A 20,125-nucleotide genomic window follows, 5' to 3' on the forward strand; every position below is an offset into this window, starting at 1 on the left:
AGCGGGAAGGAGGCCGGGATGACACCCGGAGCCGCCATCTTGAATGGGGGCAGGGCATGGCAATCACGGCGTTGGGCGCCATCTTGGGTACGGGCAAGCGGGCCTCCCGCGCGCACGTTGCGCGGGCCGGGGCCGCGGGGGCGGCTCGGCCCCGCCGCCATGTTGGAGGCGGGCAGGCAAGCCGCGTGCCGCCGCCGTCCCTGGTGAGGGGCGCCCGCCTGCGCTCACCTGGGGGGGTGATCCCCTCAGCGAGGGGCTTGCTTAAGTACAGGACGGAGTGTGTGTAATCGCAGTTAATATCTTAAGGATAAAGATTACCAGAGAGTGAGAGAGAAAGAGAAATCTCGGGAGGTAAGACGTTAAACGTACCTGCCGGTCTGCAGCTCAGGTACCGTTGTGACACTTTACTGCCCAGCCCAGCTTTGTGGCACTTCAGTGCCGAATTAGATCAGCTTATCTCACACTTATCGTCGCTCATTGCCTGCAGGCCCCACTTTTGCAGGGATTCCTGCTTTTGCACGTGCTGGGCCACCTCTGGTGAATTGCAGGCGCCCGCGGTGGCTTTTTTGTGTTCATCCTCCTGTGGCTCCTGCAGGGTGACCGGGACAAATGTGTGGCTCTGTCCCCGTCCCCGACCCTCGGGCACAGCTGGATGCAGCACTGTTTAAATGCAGTATTTGCTCGCTGGCAATTCCAGTGGTAGTTGTCCGTTTTCTGACCCTCACTTGGCATCCCCCCGTGGGGATTAATTTCTAGCTAATTTCTAGTTATTTTCTAAGTTCTGCTCTCAGCCAGGCTCCTCTGCCCTACTAGATTTCCCACCCAGGGCTTTTCTGTCAATGCATTTGGCATTTCTGCCAAAGAACCTCTACCATTGATAACCTGCAAAACACCACCTGGGCTGTGACACGTATGTGAGGGCTCAGAAAATTATTTCAAAAATAAGAGTGCAAATGAAATTGGGAGTGTTAACCCTGGGCAGTGTTTCTGCTTTGTGGCAGGTAACTCTGGCAGGTACAGACATGCATTTTGTGTTCTCGTGTCTCTCTCAAGCTCACACTTGACACGTGAGTAGGGAAGAGAAAAAAGAAATGAAGTGGTTTGTTTTCTCCCAAACCCGTGGTGCTGTGCCAGGTTTTGTGCCCAGAGCCCTCGTTTCTCATTGAAATGTGCTCAGGATCTGACATGCCTCACTCCTGTCACCCTCTGTGAAATGCAGGAGCTTCCCTTCTCCTTGGATCTTTCCAGGAGCAGGGAACTCTGATTCCCAAATCTTTGGGTTAATTTGGCTTCCAGTTTGGCCCCCGTGGAGTTTAAAACCGAGGAAAAGCAACATATTGCTGAAGGCAACTAAACCACTACTGGCTCCTGCATATGAAAGGCTCAGCTGCTGCCTCAGATAAGAGATTTACAGCTCTGGTGAGGCAAAGAATGGGGAAAACGGTGGGATTATGGATCCACTGTAGCTGAGAGCCAGAGAGATAAAGTGATGTGATCAAAGAGAGCAGGAATTTAGCTGCCAGCACAAGCTCCCTGCTCTCCCTTGAACTGTGCCTGGTTTGAGGTGTATTTCCCGTGGAGGTGTTTCTTCCATAAGTAAGGAATCCCTTGATGGTAGGAGTGACATAATCCCTTTTTTTTTTTTTTTTAAATCAATATGAGGTATTTCTGTACCCTGAGCACCCTACAAAAACTCAAAATATTCATTCACACCCGTCGCTGATCACAGGCCAGGGCAGGGTCTGATTTTTTAGTAGCTGCTGAGGTGAGTTTGTAGCATGTGCAGGAATTCCAGGTACTTTTCAGGTATCTTTGTCAGAACAAACAGGTAAATGCCACCACAGGATTCCTAATTTCCAAAGGCCTTTCCTTAGCAGGCGTGGTCTCACTTGAAAGGCTCTTGAAGGTTTGTGCAAGCTCATCCTGATTTTCCACAGTTCTTGCAGAAATTATGATTGTGCAACGTTTTATCAGCCATTTTCCTGCAATAGGAACAGAACTTTTTAGACATCATCTACTCAGGTACTGTGGGATTACAAGTGACCAGCAACACTATTGTGGTTTTCTCTAGGCCAAAGGGAAAAATGCTTTTAAGAACAAGATTACACTTGATATGGAAACACAGCAGGGAGCAGGACCAGCCCCTGTGTGTTCTCGTGTTTGTTTTGAAAAACAAACCCAGATGAAAATGACCCTATTAAAAAAAAAAAAAAAAAAAAAAAAAAGAGGAGGGCAAAGGGAAAAAAAAATCAGCTTCTTTTGTATGATCCTACAGCAGTGTCCCATGTCCCACCCTGGCTCTGGCTCTGGTTCCTCTGGCTGGGAAGGGCTCTGGGGCACACCCATCTTATTCCCTTTTTGAGCCCTTCCTGCGTGTGTTATCTCTTGGCATTTAATTCACCAGCAGGGAGGAAAAACTCTGAAACAAAACTGACCCTTTCCTGCCTGTTCCTTTTGTATTGTTACACAGCTCCCCAGCCCGTGTGGGGTCATGGACACTTCACAACTGTGTTCTTTGCAAACTGGCAGAACTCTTCCCTTTCTCCTTTCCTCTTCCACTCAGTGTTTCTGCCAGCAGTTTGAAAACCAGAATCCTCCTAAATGGGGGCCCAGTTGATGAACCCAAACCTCTGGGCACAGTGGTGCATGCTGGATACTGCTGCCTATAACAATTGTTTTCCTGGAAATTCCTCTCCTGCCCCATTATTCCCAGCAAAGGAATTATTCCTAGTTCCCAGGAAACCCTCATGGATAACTGTACTACCACTGAATCCCAAAGAAACCAGGAAACAGGGGGTGTCTCCAATCCTTCTTCTTCTCTCTGTGGCTTTTATTTATTTCCAACCCCTCTCAGCTAAGTTGGTTTTATTTCAAAGCATATTGGCTGCTTCAGCAGCATCTCACAGTGCCAGAACATTCTTCTGAGCATCGTTCAGGGTGCCACATCACCACTCTGGGAATGGTTAGTGCAGGGCAGAGGAGGAGCAGGAGCAGAATCCCTGCAGGGTTTGTCAGTCCAGCAGACACATCTGGCTCTGCCCCACGGCCTCCTGCCTGAGAGAAGGGACCAGGAGAGGGACCCAAAGTGCCTCTGCAGCTGGGGTGGCTGGAGGAGGAGGGCTGTGTTGGTTCCAGCATCTGGGAGAGGTGCAGCTCATACCTGCACACACCTGAGCAGCACACAGCATGAATGAGGGGAGTATTTCTTGCATTGATCCACGAGAGTTTGGCAGTGTGGAGTACTATCAAAAAGTGTTCTGACTGGTAGTTGATGAATAAATGGGTTTGGAATTGACCTTAATGTGCTGTGAGTAATAAAAAGAAGTTTTCTTGGAGTCTGTTTTTTTTACAAGAGCCTGTACAAGGAGGAAAGACTCCAGGATTCTGTGATTCCTAACCTATGTATGAGCTTCCTGAGTGGGGTGTTTGTGACAGCTCTGCCACCACAGCAATGTGAGGCCTCCTGTGCAGGGCCAGAGCTGAGCAGGTGACAAACAGGAGAGCTGCACTGGGCATGGTTTGTATTGCCACTGCACCCCCTGAGTCCCCCTTTACAGCTGTGAGCACCTACATGAACTTCAGATTGGAAGAAGAATCACAAGAGCTCACACTTTACATCTTTTCTTTTTAATCCACGACACAAGAGACTTCTCTGTGTTTCTGCTGTTATTTCAGCACTTCCCTGTCCCCACGGCTCCTCCCAATGCTCTGGGGTGACTCATTTCCTGTGCAGGACAAACCAGCCATTTCCTGGCTCTTCAACACGGGAGTTTTTTTCCCTCCTAGTTAGGGTTGGAATGGTGAAGATTAGGCTATGGTTTGGCAAATCTGTGGTTTGATTAATCTATGGGTTGATAATCCCCACTGCAGCTCATCGCAGAGCTGCTGTTCTTCCCCAAAAATCACCTGGCAGCAGCTGGGGCTCATGGCTGCCCCTGCTCTCCTGGGCTTCAGGGTCTGTGATTTGGACTCTGATTAAATTCATCACTCTAACCAGCTCTAACAGTGCCATCCTTCCAGTAACTGCAAACCAGATCTTCTCTTCGTTCAACCCATTTCAGCTCATAATAAACAAGATTTTTAAGAAGCACCACAGGGTAAAGCCACTGATCTCACAGCACAGCTCAAAGTCGGAAATTTTGATTTAAGTGCTGCCAGAGTAGCTTATTCTCATTTGAGAAATCCAGATCATTCCTGTGTTTGTGACAGACACAAGGAATCAGAAGGCTGGTATTGATTCTGTGCCCATCATTCCAATTCTTCCCTCCAAACTGTGCTCCCAGTTTCCTTAGCCACTTCTTACCATCCCATGACTTGTGGACAATTCTTGGAGCTCAGACATTGCCTGGCCATTGTGAATGTCAGCCTCAGATGTCACAGCACTTTGGAGCAGCTTTTTACTGCTGGATTTTTAATTATTCTTTTAATCTTATTTGGACACTTGGACTCATCAGCCTGCCATAGACCTGGAATGTTGGGGAAGAAGCCCCTGCAGAGTAGGGATGCTGCTACTGGAGTCTGAATGGAGCACATGTGGAGGGCTGAGCCCTGAATAATTCATACCTGTAATGATTTATTCATGCCCAAAGCTGGATACCTCCCTGTGACTTTCCATTATCTCAAACAGAAGGTGGGTTCCAATTCCATTCCAATGTCCCCAGCCTGGTGCCAGCTCCTGTGCTGGACACAGAGCAGGGGGGTTGACATCAGTGTTCAACACAAACAGGCAGCTCCTGCCCTTCAGCCATGGCCCCTGACACCCAAACTGAAATGTAGGGACAGGTCTTTACACATTTTTCAGAAAGGTGAGCAAGCAGGTAAAGCCCTTTTCCACGGATACACAGGGAAAGTGAGACCCTGAGGTGACAATGGTTGCATGACAAAAGGTCATTTTCTGAGCATGGAAAACAGGCCCTGGCTTGGTGATGTGACACCATCGAGCTGAGCTCACTCTCCACCAGAAATTGCAGTGTTTCCCCACTGTAAAGTTCCAGATTCTGACACAGTTAATGCCACATTGCAGGAGGCTTTTCTGCCCTTCCAGAAACCTTGCAGGAAAGCCTGGACAAAGAGAGCAGCAGCTCAGGCTCATCTTTCCTACCTCCTGTGTGCTCTCAGAAAATACCATCAGGAGAGGTTTACAGGGCCATGCTCTGAGTTCCTGACCTGGGCGAGGATTCTGCAAGACATTCAAATTCCGTCTGTCTAGAAGGGCTGAAAGATGATCCCGTGTTTCAGAGAGTCTCCAGACCCCCAGGCAGCACTGCTCCTCACTGGCTGGTGTGAAATTTCCTAATTGTTTAATCTGCAATTCTGACTCTTTTTTTTTGTCCTTGAAATAGGCTCTGCATCAGCATAATTAAAAATGTCAAACAGGCTTGAGAGCCTCTCCAAGTTGCTAAAAATGAATGTGAATTTCCTCCCTGCAGCCTCACTCTGTCTCTCCCTTGCTCTGGCCTCAGCTTTCCCGAGTGCCTGGTTCCAGCCCCTCAGCATAGTTTGCATTCCACTGCCAAGAATGAACATTTATTTATACAAACAACCCTACTTCCAAGCACATCTCCTGCAATCCCAGGGCAGGGAAGAAAACGCCATTTCTTGTCTGTCCATAGCTCCAGCTCTGCATTTCCTTCTTGCTTTAGTCAGGGGTTTGTTTTGCAGGGAGAGCTGAGTGCCATTCTGTTGCTTCCCTATGCTCATGCCTGGGAAACTCCTTCACTTCCTTCAATGATTTGATTTTGTGATCTTCTTAAGGATAACACCAATTTCCTGATCAGCCCCTCAAGGGGAGCTCGCTCAGCAGCTATTTCCAGAGCTGGAACCTGGGGGGCTCTGCAGGACTTTGAGAGCACTCATCCCCCTGAATCTGCTTCTGTCCCAACACCATAATCTGGTGTTCCCAGTCCATTATTGAGCTGCTGTGCAGTGTGGGTGCACTGTGGAGCTCAGAGGGAGCTGGAGCAGCAGCTCCCAGACGAGCAGGGCCAAGGGGAAGCAGGTGCAGCTCATGCATTATTGCTGCAGCATCTCCATCACTCACCTGCCAGGCTCTGTGATTGTTCCTGAAACCTTAGCTCTGCCCCTCCATCCACAGGTGTCTCCTGTTGCATCTGCTATTCGAATGGATATGGCACGGATGCCAGATGATTCCAGACAGGAGAATGTCACAGTCTGAGCACAGGTCATTTAAATGAAAAAGGGTCCTGACAGAGAGACAGGCAGCTGCAGAGCATCTAGAGATGCTCCCTCGAGTGTGGAGCCTGCCTGCTGCTTGCTCCTTGCTCTGAACACAGGATTTTACAGGTAGAAATTGCAGCAACATTTGAAGAGGTGTCCACAGTAAAAAGGGAGTTGTGTGTGTCCCCAGGGTACACAGATCACACAGGTGTGTGTGCCCTCCCCCCAAAGCTCATGGAAGCACAGAGATCTGTAAGAGGTGTACCCCCCTAGGGCACACAGACCACACAGCTGTGTGTGCCCCCACCTCAGGCACATGGTGTTCCTCCTGCCCATGTGTTCCTCCACATTTGTGTCTGGAGCCCCTAATCCGTGCTTGGTTCCCCTGGAGCTGAGGGGGACACAAAACACTCCAAAGGCAGAAGGAGCAAGAGGACAGGAGGGATTGCCCAAATCCTGCTGCCCCCCTCCCCAAATCCTGTGGTTTTTCGCCACACATAGCAGCTCAGGAGCCTCAGCTTGTTTCCACACTGAGTCAAGAACAAAGATGTCCAAACACAGCTGGCTCAGAGAGGACGGGGACAGCCCTGCTCTGTGCCCGCCGTGAGCCCCATTGTCATCCCGGCCAAGAGCGACATCATTTCCCCAGGGCTGCAGCTCTATTAAACACAAAGCTCCAAATTATTTCCTACTTGGATCAAAGATGTGCTTGTTCCAGTGGCACTTAAGTTTAAAAGGCAGTGCTGGGGATGAATGGAACCTTCCCAGAGGCAGCTGCTGAGGCTCAATTGGTTTGTCAGTGCTGTAGTTATGCTGTGGGCACCTCGTGATTGCTGGGCTGTATGTCCCTGAAGGATGTTGTGCAGTGGAACAGCTCAGGGAAGCCTTGCTCTATGGCTAAGGGGATTTTGCTTTCCTGATGTGAAGGTTTGCTCGTGCTTCAGATGGTGAAAGTGTTCAGGAATATCACATTCTGACTCCAGACTCAAAGCCAGAACACTCTGGATCAAACTGGGTGGAAGTGTATGAAGACACAACAGCCTATGTGCAGAACCATGGAGTTGGTGGGTTGATTGTAGTCTGGGTGAGGAACCTGCTCCCTAAATGCTGTTTCCTGGTCTGGATTGTACAGCAGATGCTCCCTGTGGCAGACAGGGAGGTGAAGGAAGCCCTCTGGAGTATGAAATTAAACATTAAAAGAACATGAAGGCAGAAACATGCAGCATGTGAAGTCAGGGAGAAGTGAGAACGCTGGCAGTGCCAAAGGAACAAAAGAAACTCAATATCCTTTAGCAGTTTTAATATTTAATTGGTGAGCTCTCTGATACCAGGGCAGTGAGCGTGGCAGTCAATGACAGGAGCCTGTGCAAGGGGTGTCTCATGGGGCCCCAGCATCCCTAAAACAGGCACAGGGGATCCTTGTGTGCAGAACCATCAGTTCTGTGTGCAGCTCCCTGCTCTGCACCACGGCACTGAATTCCTGGTTTTGGGTAAAACCAGCATCACCACAGCCCACAGGAGACTCCCACTGCCTGGCAGCAGGTCTGGAAGTTGGGGGTGCATCACTCCTGGCTCCCTCCTGTGCAGGTACTGCCTGCACCTTCAGCTACAGGAGCGTTTCCCTGAGTTTACTCACTCTCCCTGTTGAGCTAAGTTCCCTCCAGAGGAGCAGTTCAGCTACATTTTCTTACTTGAAGGTCAGGGCTCAAAAAATACATGACAGTACTTTATTTATTGAGAAAATACTTGGTTCCAAACTGCAACATGACAAGTTCCTTCTGCAGCAGGTGGAAATCAGTTCTCAGAATCCTTCCCCCAGGGACACTTTCAGCTGAGAACTCTGTATCCAAACCACCCATTGGCTCTGGAATCTGTTGAGTGGAGTTGCCTGGTTTGCTCCTCCTCACTCTCTGGGCAGGGTGTTACAGCTGCAGCTTTCCCAGATCCAAGGCCAAGTGTGTGTTTCTAATCCAAAAAGGTCATCCAGCTGTGGGGTTTTCATCCCTAAGGCTCTCAGCTCTGCTCTCCAGGAGTGGGGGACAGCAGTGAGGGGCCACTCTCCAGATCCTGCCAGTCCTGGCTACTGCTCCAGACAGCCTCTCAGAGCCCAACAAAGCTCTCAGGGCAGGGAGCTTTGCTCATAGCTTCCACCCCAGGGACTGGTGAGTTGCTCTGAGTTCCCTTTCCTAACAAACACCTCTCTCCCCTCTCTCCTAGGCTGCCCTGTGCCCTGGATGAGATCCTGTCCCTGGGCAGTGCTGTGCTCTGTGGGAGGCTGCCTGCCTGACCGTGGAGCAGGTAAGGGAGACAGTGGCATGTCAGAACAAGGACAGAGTAGAAAATTGAGCAGGACCCAAGGCTGCAAAGGTGGGAGCCTGCAAATCTCACAGATGGCATCACCAGGGAGCATAAACCAATGCACTTGCCTGTGGCCAAAATCCCAGGGTGCTACTCAGGGGCATGTTTGTGAGGGACAAGAACTTGGGGCTCCTTTTGTTCTCCCCATGCCAGAGATCCAGCAGGGGCTGGAACAAGCCATCCCACAGCTGGGGAGCTTCCTCTCCTCTGCAAAGTACTTTGTTGCCAACAGTGTTTTTTCCTGCTTCCAGAAGCCATTTCCTATCACTCCCAGCAAACCTCTGTAAACAGGTGAGGTGCAGAAGTGAACGTGAGCCTTTGCCTGGTGAGGCTGAGTCACCTCAATTTCAGGGGCTTTTGACAGGGGTTAGGATGGAGCTGAGGTGTCAGTCGCTAAAGATGAACTGTATTGCAAAAGAAGTAGGTTACCATGTCCCATTTTGAACAATTACATCTAATTACAAGTCACAGATTCACCACAAACACTATTTAATAACGAATTGTTGCCACACTCCAGCCAGAAGGTGCTGGGGGAACACGTGAGCTCTGGTCTGTGGGCAGGGGGGACAACAAGGGACAGAGTTTGGCTCAGCTCAGGGAGAGGCAGGAGGTTTTGGAGGTCTCAAAACTGGGGTGAAACGCTGGGTGCTGTGTCCTGTTCCCAGCAGTGGCAATGTGCATTTGGGTTGGGTTGGTTCGGTTCAGTTCAGTTCAGCAGATGGTTGACACGATGATTTTAGTTAAACTTTAAAAGGCTGCTCGAAAATGTAAAAAAACTACAACAAACGCCCTGACAATGAAATAAAACAAAACAGGATTTGCGCCCTCCCCTCGCCAGCCCCCGCTGCTCGTTTTGGCTGTTCGGTACCGGTGGAGCAGCACCGACCGAGCCTGGCCTGGGACTCCCTTCAGGTCCGGCTCTGCCTGCGGTGCTGCGGGAGCCGGCGGGACCGGGGCGAGCACCGGGGGCTGAGCGCCCCCTGCCGGTACCGGGACCGAGCGCCCCCTGCCGGTACCGGGACCGAGCGCCTCCTGCCGGTACCGGGACCGAGCGCCTCCTGCCGGTACCGGGACCGAGCTCCCCCTGCCGGTACCGGGACCGAGCGCCCCCTGCCGGTACCGGGACCGAGCGCCTTCCACCGGTACCGGAGCTGAGCGCCCCTTGCCGGTACTGGAGACGAGCGCCCCCTGCCGGTTCCGGGGCTGAGTGCCTTCTACCGGTACCGGAGCCGGGCTCCCCCTGCCGGTACTGGAGCCTTGTGGCCCTGTGCCGGTACCGGGGCCTAGCGCTCCCTGCCGGTACAGGGACCGAGCGCCTTTCACCGGTACCGGGACCGAGCTCCTCCTGTCAGTACCGGCGCCGGGCTCCCCCTACCGGTACTGGAGCCGAGCGCTCCCTGCCGGTACCGGAGCCGGGCTCCCCCTGCCGGTACCGAAGCCGAGCGCTCCCTGCCGATACCGGGGTCGAGCTCCCCCTGCCGGTACCGGGGCCGAGCTCCCCCTGCCTGTACCGGAGCCGAGCGCCTCCTGCCGGTACCGGGACCGAGCGCTCCCTGCCGGTACCGGGGCCGAGCTCTTCCTGCCGGTACCGGGGCCGAGCGCCCCCTGCCGGTACCGGCAGCTCCGGCCGCGGGGAGCAGGAACAAAAGGGTTTTCCCCGTTCCACGTTTTTCCCGGGCGATTCGTGTGCCTGGCGCTCTCTAACGCGGCAGAACCGGGAGAACCAGAGGTGCTGGTGCAGCGGGAGGTACCGGAACCACCCGGTGCCAGCGTTCGGTGCCAAACCCCGAGAGCAGCGAGTGCTCAGTGATGCTCCTGCACCCCCCAGCAGCTGGGGGTGAGGGGACAGCTCACTGTCACAGCGGTGGGGACACGGTCAGTCCCCATGGCAGTGTCTCTGTGCTGCTTTGTCACAGCTTGTCCTTGTCCCCAGGGCACTGGCACAGGTGTGAAGTGTCCCCAGACTCCACCTTGACTCTGTGTCGGTGACGCTGCAGCATTTCCTGCTCAGGTCACGGATTTGGCCATCTCTGATTTCAGCTTTCCAACTTCCTTCTGGGAAATGCAACGTGAGCTTCTATTAATAGAAGTTCATGGTTTCCAATGATTTTTTTTTCCTTCACTCAGGCTGATTTGGTGGCTGATCCCTGTTTGGTGGCCCGGGCAGTGCTGTGCTGTGCCCGTGGCTTTTATTAGCACTTTTCAGAGCCTTGATTTAGTGCTCACAGTTGCATCCCAGGCCAGTGGCTCTGGAATGCAACCCCTCAGGAGCAGAAATAATTAGAACTCAGGGAAAAAGTGTTGTCGAGTCTTTGAACAAAAAAGGTCTTGTTTAAGGAATGTGGTGCTGGAGGCCAGTGTTTGCCAGCAGGGTCTGTGCCTGCTTGGAGCCAGTGCCTGCAGTCAGATCCTGCCCTCCACAGACACTCCGGGTGGGATTTTCTGGGAGCATCTCTCAAAATGGAGCCATGGTGCCCTGTAGCAAGTACAGGATATATCCTGGGAATTGTATTTCTGCAAGCAGTGCAGGGGGGGGGCTGGTGGAAGGATGTGGGGAAGCAGGAAGAGAGCTGAAGAGGTGCTCAGAAGATTCTTGTACAAGGCAGATGAAGAGGGAAACAAACAACGCAGAGAAAAGGAAAACCGATGTGCTGGGAAATGATGGATCCATCCCCCGGGCTCCTGCTAAGGAGGGTGGGACAAGCTCCATGATTTCTGGCAGCCACGAGCTGCAGCTGCTCCACTCAGCTCCCATCCTGCAGCCAGATGTGTTTGAGTGCAGCTTCAGCCCTTCCTGCCCTGACACAGCCCTGGCAGTGTCCCCATGCTCTGGCAGTGCCCCACACGTGTGTTTGGGGGCTGTCCCACATCCAGGGAGGGTTTCCCAAGGGAGCAGGGAAGGGGGCAGGAGTCAAGTTTAAGCACTGCTGTTCTGCATCCTGTTGTTTTCCTACCAGGATTGTTGCAGTTTCCTGCACTGTCTTATCTGGGGCAGGGAAGGCAGAGCTCTCCAGTTCTCTGGCTCTGTGCTTGTCCCAGGTTCTAATCTGTAAAACAGGAGTTGGAGCCTGTGAGAGGAACCAGCCAGGGCTGTCACAGGGCAATGGGACAAGGACAGAGGGGACAAAGGGCTTTTAGTGCCTCAAAATTAGTGTCTTTACATAGTGCTCCTGTTTGCACAAGGCTGTGTCTGTTTTACAGCTTCAGGCCTTCAGCACACCTGGGAGGGGGAGAGAGAAAAATCCCAGTGGTGGCTCTGTGGCTGACAGACCTTACAGGAGGATAAATCTCAGAAAGTGCTGATTTTGCTTTCCCTCCCACCAAGGACTCCAAAGGATGCACATGAAGTCTTAAAACCTAAAAAGCATTTCCATGTTTCAGTCAGCTCAAAGCTCAGTCTCCCCTGAAATGCTGGAGACTCCTGTGAAATTACCAGGCCACATTTTCTGGAATATAGAGGTAAAATCAGCACCCACAGCACTGGGGCCTTGAAAGCTGTGCAGAGCATGGCCTGAGAAAGCCAAACCTTGTAGATTAAAAACAAAAAAAAAAAAACCAAGAAAACAAAACCCCACAAACCTCCAGGTTTTTTTAAAAATTTTTTTTCCCCCACAAATGAGCCGGAATTCACCTAACTGTAGGTTTTAGCAGTAGACTGAATTCCCTATGAGTTTAAAAAAAAAATTTAAATCCTTTACTGTACAGCTCTGGAATGTCCTGTTTTCCTGCAGAAAGGTGTGGGTCCTGTACACAGTGTCCATTATCAGATGGGAGCCTCTCCTGGAAAGAGGATTAACCCACAACATCACTCCCAGCCACACAGACACTGTATCAGGCACAAGGCTCCAAAACAAACCTCAGCCCCAAACTCTAAGCCCAGACCCTTCCCCACAGGGATCCCAGGGTTGCTGGAAGAAGGTAAAAACTGTGGCAATGATCAAGATGGATTTTTATTATTCAGAGGGAAAACACATATGCCAGTTCAGCCTGTGAGGGAAGGACAGTGGTAATTTTTCTCACTCAGTTGTGATTGTGAATCCAGACTGATTCCACTTGCCATTCCTTTGAGGGAATCTCAGCTGCTGGAATTCTGAGCAGCCTAAGGGGTCTGTAGCTGTGCACCAGAGCCTGTGCTGGGAACCAAATAGCAAGACATAAAAAAAAAAAAAAAAGGAAAGGCTTTTCTTTCCAAGAGATCAGGAAGAGGAAGACATGTGCTTGGAGATAAGGAAAGATAAAAGCATTCCATTTGCAGAGGCCTGTGATTGGGATCAAGATGTTCATCTGCCAAGTCAGTGATTTTGTGGCTGTATGACCATGCAGAGCTTCCTTTCCTGTTACCTTTTCCCACACTGACTGAAGGCACCAGATTGTTGGCATGGAAGTTCCTTTGAGTCTGTCTGAGTGGCTCAGCCCTTTCAGAGAATTACATAGGCTGAGCTCAAAAGATAAAACTCTCTTTTATTTCAGGAAGGAAAATGGTTCTTCCCCAAGTTTATGTTTTAGGGGCTCATTGGGAACAGGCTGTGAGCTCCCTGGCCTGGGGAGGTGGGAACAGGTCAGACACCTCTGGGGAGAAGCTTGGGCAGAGCCTGTTTTCTGTGAGGGGTCAGGGCAGCTGAAATGGCCATTGGAGGTGACTCCCTGCCCTGTTTGCTGGGATTCATCAGGAATGAGCTCACGGGAACAGTAGATCCCATACAAGGCCTTGATTAACATCAGGAGCTCAGATTGCATTTGCTGCTTCCAAAAAGCCTTTTATTGTCTGATTTTTTTGTTAAAGCAGCAGCAGATTTCAGTGAAAAATTCTCAGCAAATCCCTCCTTTTCACATTCCACAAACTGGCACATGCAACAGCCAAGCATTTGGGCTAAAATTATCTGTGCTATCATTAGGAGGGAACATATGGATTAATGGAGCCTAAGTGCAGAAGGGAGCTGTGCTGCTGTGCTGCAGGCTCACCCCAAAAGGGAGCAGTTCCTGTGCCTCCTGGTCACCTGGCACCTGCAAGAGGTGTGACCTGTTCTCTTTGGACAGGAGAGCTGGTGCTGGACACCAAAGGCACTGGACACCCAGGGAATTGGGTACTGAGGGAGCAGCACAGCACTGCCCCAGGGCATTGGATATTGATGGAGCAGCACAGCACTGCCCCAGGGCATTGGGTATTGAGGGAGCAGCACAGCACTGCCCCAAGGAATTGGGTATTGAGGGAGCAGCACAGCACTGCCCCAGGACATTGGATATTGATGGAGCAGCACAGCACTGCCCCAGGACATTGGGTATTGATGGAGCAGCACAGCACTGCCCCAGGGCTTTGGGTATTGATGGAGCAGCACAGCACTGCCCCAGGGCATTGGGTATTGAGGGAGCAGCACAGCACTGCCCCAGGACATTGGATATTGATGGAGCAGCACAGCACTGCCCCAGGGCTTTGGGTATTGATGGAGCAGCACAACACTGCCCCAGGGCATTGGATATTGATGGAGCAGCACAACACTGCCCCAGGACATTGGGTATTGAGGGAGCAGCACAGCACTGCCCCAGGGCTTCTTTTGTTCCCCAGCTCTCTGGGGCAGCAGGAGCCCTGGGGCTGGAGCTCCTGTGTGTGCTCAGGTGTGCTCAGGTGTGCTGTCACTGACCAGTGTCTGTTCTCCCCAAGAGCCATCTTCTGTGTAGGCCAGAACTGTTCAAAGAACCACTTTAGACAAGTTTCCTGTGCCCAGCATTTCCATCCTTGCCTCTTCTACCACCACTGATTGCAAAGTTTTAAATTAATCATGGACTGAGATGCAAGTGTGTGGCTGCCAGGATGCTGAGGGCATGTTACATGTTCCCTGTGACACAGAAACAGGAATGACTTCCAGGCTGCTGCATGGAGTCTTCCAAACAGATGGGAGAGCTTCAGATTTAGTCTCTAATATAAATATAAGTTGCATATGCAACTTCAGATGGGAAACTGCCTCTTATTACTGTTTGCAAAGTCAGGGGATGTCTGGCTGAACCAGCCTCACTGTTCCTGGTTGTCTCTCTGCAGTTCATTGCTTGGAGACACAGAGCTTGCCAACCCCAGAGTGCAGAAGGAATGGCTTGCAGAGTTCAGTTTGTAAAATTCTATTTTCAGTGTTTATATGTAGTTTCCGTTTCGTTGGTGTTGCAGAGGCTGATCCTGCAAATATTTACCCCAGTCAGGTTTTGTCTGTAGAGTTCCTGGGAGTGCAGTGGAAGCTCAGCCCAGGAAGGGCACAGGCCTGCAGTGGGCTGAGCAAGGAGAATTTCAGTTGCATCTTCTGGTCAGGGTTTTCTATATATATACATATACACCTATCCATGTATATAGCACACACATGTGATGATCATTTCAGGTTCTGAGAGAGAAAGGCCATTCAAAGCATCACTTACTGATCCCCACCTGAGAAAAGGCTCAGTGAGACAGAAAGCAGCAGCATGGTGAGTGTTCTGCTATGGCATAAGTGATAGCATAGAAAAGAAAAAATGAACAAAGTGAGTTTTAAAAGGAGTCCTGAGATGAAATTGCCAGTCTACAATTATTGCACTGTTGGGGAGGGACAGAAACACCCCCAGGACTGCTCTTGTCTGCACAACCTTCATCATTTATGTTCTCTCCAACACCTTTACAGAGTGAGAATGCTGGTGACAGTTCCCTTCAAGCAGATCTCTGCAACCTTGTGATCTGGGCACACACTCATGGAACCATTTGCAACCAGATCCCAGCCCTGGAATTTATGCAGAACATGGGTAACATGGGCAATGACAGCGCTGTGCTGTGGATGTGCAAAGTTGGACATGCCTATCACTGGCACTGTGGGAAGCCACACAACAGAGGTGAAGAAGAGACTGAGTCTGTAGGAAGGAGAAAGAGGGTCCTGTCTTCTGAGTCTTTGGCAAGGGAATCCAGCTTTGAGGAAAAGAGGCCCAAGCTGACCCCTTCATCTCTAGAGATGGATCAGGCAGATTCTGGGAGCCCAGCGTCGTGTGGCAGATCCCAGGGAGTCCCTGAGGAGAAGGCTGACAGTGCCTACACAAAGAGTAACAAACCCAGAGGGAGTCAAAACCCCATGACATCAGGAAACATGAGGAAACCCATAACATCATTCTCTGCAGCAGAGCAGCACATCTCAGTGTCTGGTAGAAGAGTCCAAAGTGGCGAAGAGGACATGAAGTCCGAAAGTGACAACGACTTACAGATCATCTTTGATGAGGAGCAGTGTGAGGCAGATGAAGACAACCAAGGAGACAGAATCAGCCAGGATAATGTGTCAGAGCCATCTGTTGAGGAGCTGCAGTTGCCCCACTGCCAGAAGATAACAAAGGACCACCCAACAGCCTCCCAAAGAGCTGCCTTTGCCCCCAGGGTAGAGCTGCCCCTAGCCCGTGCCTACATTCTGCAGGCTCCTGCCAGTGACTCGGAGGACCCAAACAGGAACATCCTGAGGCTGGGTTCTGCTGCTGCTGCAGGGCCCAAGGCTGAAATTTCTAGAGCAAGGAGCCTCCTGGGATCAGCAGCACCAAAGGTATGTTTCAAACCCCTTCCTGTCCCGAGCACTGAAGCCAGGGCCCAGCTTGAATCACAGCCCTCAGTGATATTCTTTGAGCTTCAAGCCACTGCTGCTTTTCAGCATCTCCAGTTGAGCCCTCCAGAGTATGGCACCCCAAGAGCAGGCTCCAGTGGGGACAGTGCTGAGAATGTGGGTGAGGACAGTGAGACATCAGGATCCAGGCAGACACCTTGTTCTTCAGGCTTCCAGAGTCCAGAGAGATGTCCACCTGCAGCCTCAGGTGGAGGTAAGACAGTGTGGAGTTCTGTGCCTGCAGGGGTGTGGGGGTGTTCCATTAATCACTTTCCCAAAATATCCAAGAGGGGTGAGTTCATATCACTGCCAAGATCTGTACTGCAGCATCTAAGTAAATCTCTTGAATTTGGGGCACCCCTGTTTCTGCTCAAGGGGACTACAAAGCTCCCTGCCTAAAATAATTGGTACTTCTGTAGGGAATGCCCTTCTCTGGGGTACCCAAAGGTGTTCTTGGCTGTGCTCCAGCCCCAACATCCCAGTTTGAATACTTTGGCTTTCCATTTTACCCAGTACCCCCACACAGTATGTTTGCCATACTTGAGAAAGCCCCTGGGGGAAACTGAAGCCAGAGCAGGGAACTCTGGTCTCAAGAGAAAGAAACAAGAGGAAGTAACATGGGTGAATTGTGGCCAAAGCTCTGGCTGCACCAAATTCAGAGCCAAAACCTCCCAGCACTGGCAGTGGCAGTGGCAGCAGAGCATCAGTCCTGCATAGGAAATGCAGGACTCCACACATTGCTTTAGTCCTTTCAAGAATAAAGGTTTTCATATGTTCTGTCCTGTAGCACAGGGGCCTGGGCATGTCCTTGAGAAGGACAGAGGTTGCTGAGGCAGCATTTGGGGTCTGCCTGATCAGTGCTGATCCTGAAAAGGCTTGGGGGTTGTTGTTCCTTGCAGAGCCATAACAGCACAAACTGCCACAGTTGGGGTTTGGGAGCAGAATTTTACTATTTTCATAAGTGCCATCAGGTGTCATCTGAAGGGACTGGGAATTCTTCAGGGAATGTCTGTGCAGTAGCTGTTTCTGCCAAGGTAACTGGCTCATGGCTCAGAGGAGGCCTCAGCATTATTGGTTCATGAGCTGTTCCTCTCTGCACCTGGAGCAGTCAGTACAAAACAGGCCAGAACCCCAAAACAGAGGGACAGCCATCAGTCTTTCAGGAGGACAACTAAGCCTGTAAAAAAGAACCTGCTGCAAATAGGGGGATCTCTAGGTGTTGGCTCATAAGCCCTTTCCCATCACCCTGTCCTCGGCCCTGGACGAGTCACAGGCGAGCAGATGGAGCTTTCCAGCAATCCAAAGAATTCATTTCTCATGCTACATCGAACTAGGTAGCTGTGGTATTGCCATGGCAACTTGGGAGAGAGCCCAACTGGAATCCTGGCAATCCTTTAAACAAAATCATAGTACACTTTTACTCACCTGTTTGCTCTCCCTCACCATCCACCCCAACCTTTGGTTCGTGCTGTTATTTCATAGTGGGAAGGAAATTTCCCTGTATGGCAGTGAGCAGGGCCAGCTGCCAAGGAAAGGGAGCAGGAAGGAGCCCAGCTTTTCCCTGTTGGGTTTTGCTGGCTTGGGGAGAACACAGATATGACCCACAGTTCTAGGGGAAGGGGTTTGGCTGAGTCCTGTCCTCTCTGAATGGCTTCCAGAAAGCAGGTAGACACTATCCTGTCCATCCTTGTGTTTTACTGATCTTTGTGGGCTCTTGCTGTTCACAAAGCCATGTCTTCTCTTTTAGGTGTGCTGAAGAAGCAGAAGAAAAAGAAAAGCTACACCACTGAAAACATAAAAGTGTTCAAAGATTGGCTGAAGTTGCACCACCCCTCTGAGACACGCAAGATCCACGTGCTGCCTCCTGCAGACCTTGACAGCTACCTGGCCTTTTTCTTCAGCTCTGCCAAGAGAAAGAATGGCATGGATTTCTCTGCCAATTCCTTAAACATCTTCCAGCACAACATTGACCAGTACCTCAGGTACCATGACTACCAGTACAACATATTGAGAGGGCCAGAGTTCAGGGCCTCTCAGGAAGCCTTTAAATTAAAGCATCGGAGCCTGTCCCAAAAGGGGAAGAAGGAAAAGTGGAGTGTTGTGGAGAACCTGACAGATGAAGATGTGGAAAACCTTCATAAGAAGGGAATTCTGAACAAGGCACATCCTCATGGTTTGCTGCACCTTGTGCTGACCAACCTCATTAGGGGGTTTGGGGCAAGCACCCACCACCAGCCCCACCAGCTGTGCTGGGGACAGGTGGTGCTGAGGAAGACCAAAGGAGAGGTGGAGTACTTGGAGTGGAAGGATGATCTGAGCCCTGGGGGAAACGAAGGGGAGCTAAACCCACGGCTCTTTGCCAAGCCTGAGGATCCAGAGAGCTGCCCAGTGGCCATTTACAAGGAGTATGCCAGGAGGAGGCCTCTGGACATGCTGAGTGACAACCACCCTCTTTACCTGTCCCCCAAGTCTCTGTGCTCCCTCTGGGACAGTGTGTGGTACAACAGCAAGGCACTGACAAAAGCTAAAACTGATAAAATCTTGAAAATTATTATGCAGGAAGTCGGAGGAGCCATAAGGAAGACCAGGAAATAGGAGTGTCCTTCAGCTTTGCCCCACTCCAAGGCTGCTCTGAAACAGAATCCTATCGCAATATTCGGTGTAGGTTGAGAACAAAGAACTTTCTGCTGGGCTTCACGTTGGCACTGAAGGCACCTGCAGATCTGCAGTGCCTTGGCTTTCAGCAAAATTCCTTTGTTGTTGTTTCTCTTACTGGAATTGATAATTCAGTGAGTTAATGAGAATCTTTAGTTTCACATTTGCCAAACAAGTTAATGTTCTACTGCACAGTCAATGCTGTTAAAAACAACCAGTGCTGATACAGAGCACTGGGGGGCTCTGAGCCTGGCCAGGAGCATCAGCTGCACCCAAATTTTGGGGGTGACACTGCACACATCTCAGCCTGAGGCACAGACCTGCAGGGAAGGATGAACAACATGAGGAGAGCGATGATGATGATGATGGTGATGACAACACTACCAATCCCAACCTCACAGGAATGCTTCTGAAAACGTTTAGGTCATTGCCCTTAGGGCAAGATTCATAGATTGAAGAAGTTGTGGCTGTTTTAAGAAGTTACTTAAAGTGTCTGACAATGTTGAAAGGTTTTATGGTAAGTGCTTTCCCCGGAGTGCAAAACACTACTCCACAAAGGCTCAGCTCTGCTCAGCTGCCCCAGCAGTGTTTAGTGCCTCTTACAGCTCAGTCAGGTTTTTGGTTGCATTGTTGACAGAGCCAAATAAAAGAACCTTTAATTCAGTTCTGTCTGTCTGTGTCTGAATAGCAGGTGATGCTTTCCTGGAACACTGGTGTGTTCCCTGTTGTGCTCAGTCTCCCCTGCTCCCAGCCCAGTGGCACAGAAGGGCCCTTTGAAGCCCTATGAGCCATCCCCACAGTGTCAAACAATGCCTTGGGGGTCAAGCTCTTTGCCAGAATTCGCCCCATTTAACCAACTGAACATCGAGAAGTGACTTAAGGACATTTGAAGCGACATAAAACCAGACAAACTCCTGAGGTGCTGGAGGGTGTCTGCCGGTTCCTCCTGTGCTTTGGAGCACCGGTGGCATCACCGTGACACCACGAGTGAGCAGCTGTCCCGAGGGTCCTGCCAGTCCCGGGTGACCCGGCTGCAGTCACACCCCTGGTCCCCGCTTCCCTCGGCCCCCAGACCACCCCGGGTCGGGCTCTTTCCTTCCCGGTGCTGCTCGGTTCCAGCTGGGAATGAGCTGCTGCTGACGGGAACAACGGGCTGCACCATCTGCCCGCTCCGACCTGTCACAGCGCTGGTGCTGCGGTCTCAGTGGATCTGTACCGGGCTCCCGGTCAGCACACCGGGTCGGTACCGGGGTCCCGGCGGGCCGGTATCGGGGTCTCAGGTACCGGATCCCGGTCAGTACTTGCGGACGGGGTCGGTACCGAGGTTTCAGTGGATCTGTACCGGG

The 20,125-nt window shown here is 51.2% G+C and overlaps 1 protein-coding gene across 4 annotated transcripts; it reads left to right on the forward strand.

Moving 5' to 3' along the window:
* Positions 1 to 89: 89 nt before the first annotated feature.
* On the forward strand, positions 90 to 19,436 carry LOC306813150 (uncharacterized protein; the record flags this gene model as incomplete). 4 transcript variants are annotated; one of them, XM_079328328.1, is made up of 5 exons in its annotated part: positions 146 to 265; positions 8,395 to 8,475; positions 14,898 to 14,982; positions 15,174 to 16,338; positions 17,872 to 19,436. In XM_079328328.1, 3 exons carry the CDS (start codon positions 14,980 to 14,982, stop codon positions 18,717 to 18,719), a joined length of 2,016 nt encoding a protein of 671 aa, XP_079184454.1. In that variant the 3' UTR covers positions 18,720 to 19,436. The 4 variants fall into 4 exon arrangements, with proteins under 4 accessions (XP_079184455.1, XP_079184454.1, XP_079184453.1 ...); XM_079328327.1 differs by lacking the exon at positions 146 to 265 and adding an exon at positions 11,861 to 11,994 and having other exon boundaries at positions 17,872 to 19,126; XM_079328329.1 differs by lacking the exon at positions 14,898 to 14,982 and having other exon boundaries at positions 90 to 265.
* Between the last annotated feature and the right edge of the window lie 689 nt (positions 19,437 to 20,125).

The sequence above is a fragment of the Erithacus rubecula genome (genome assembly GCF_903797595.1).
Source record: "Erithacus rubecula genome assembly, chromosome: 28".
Lineage (NCBI taxonomy): Eukaryota > Metazoa > Chordata > Aves > Passeriformes > Muscicapidae > Erithacus > Erithacus rubecula.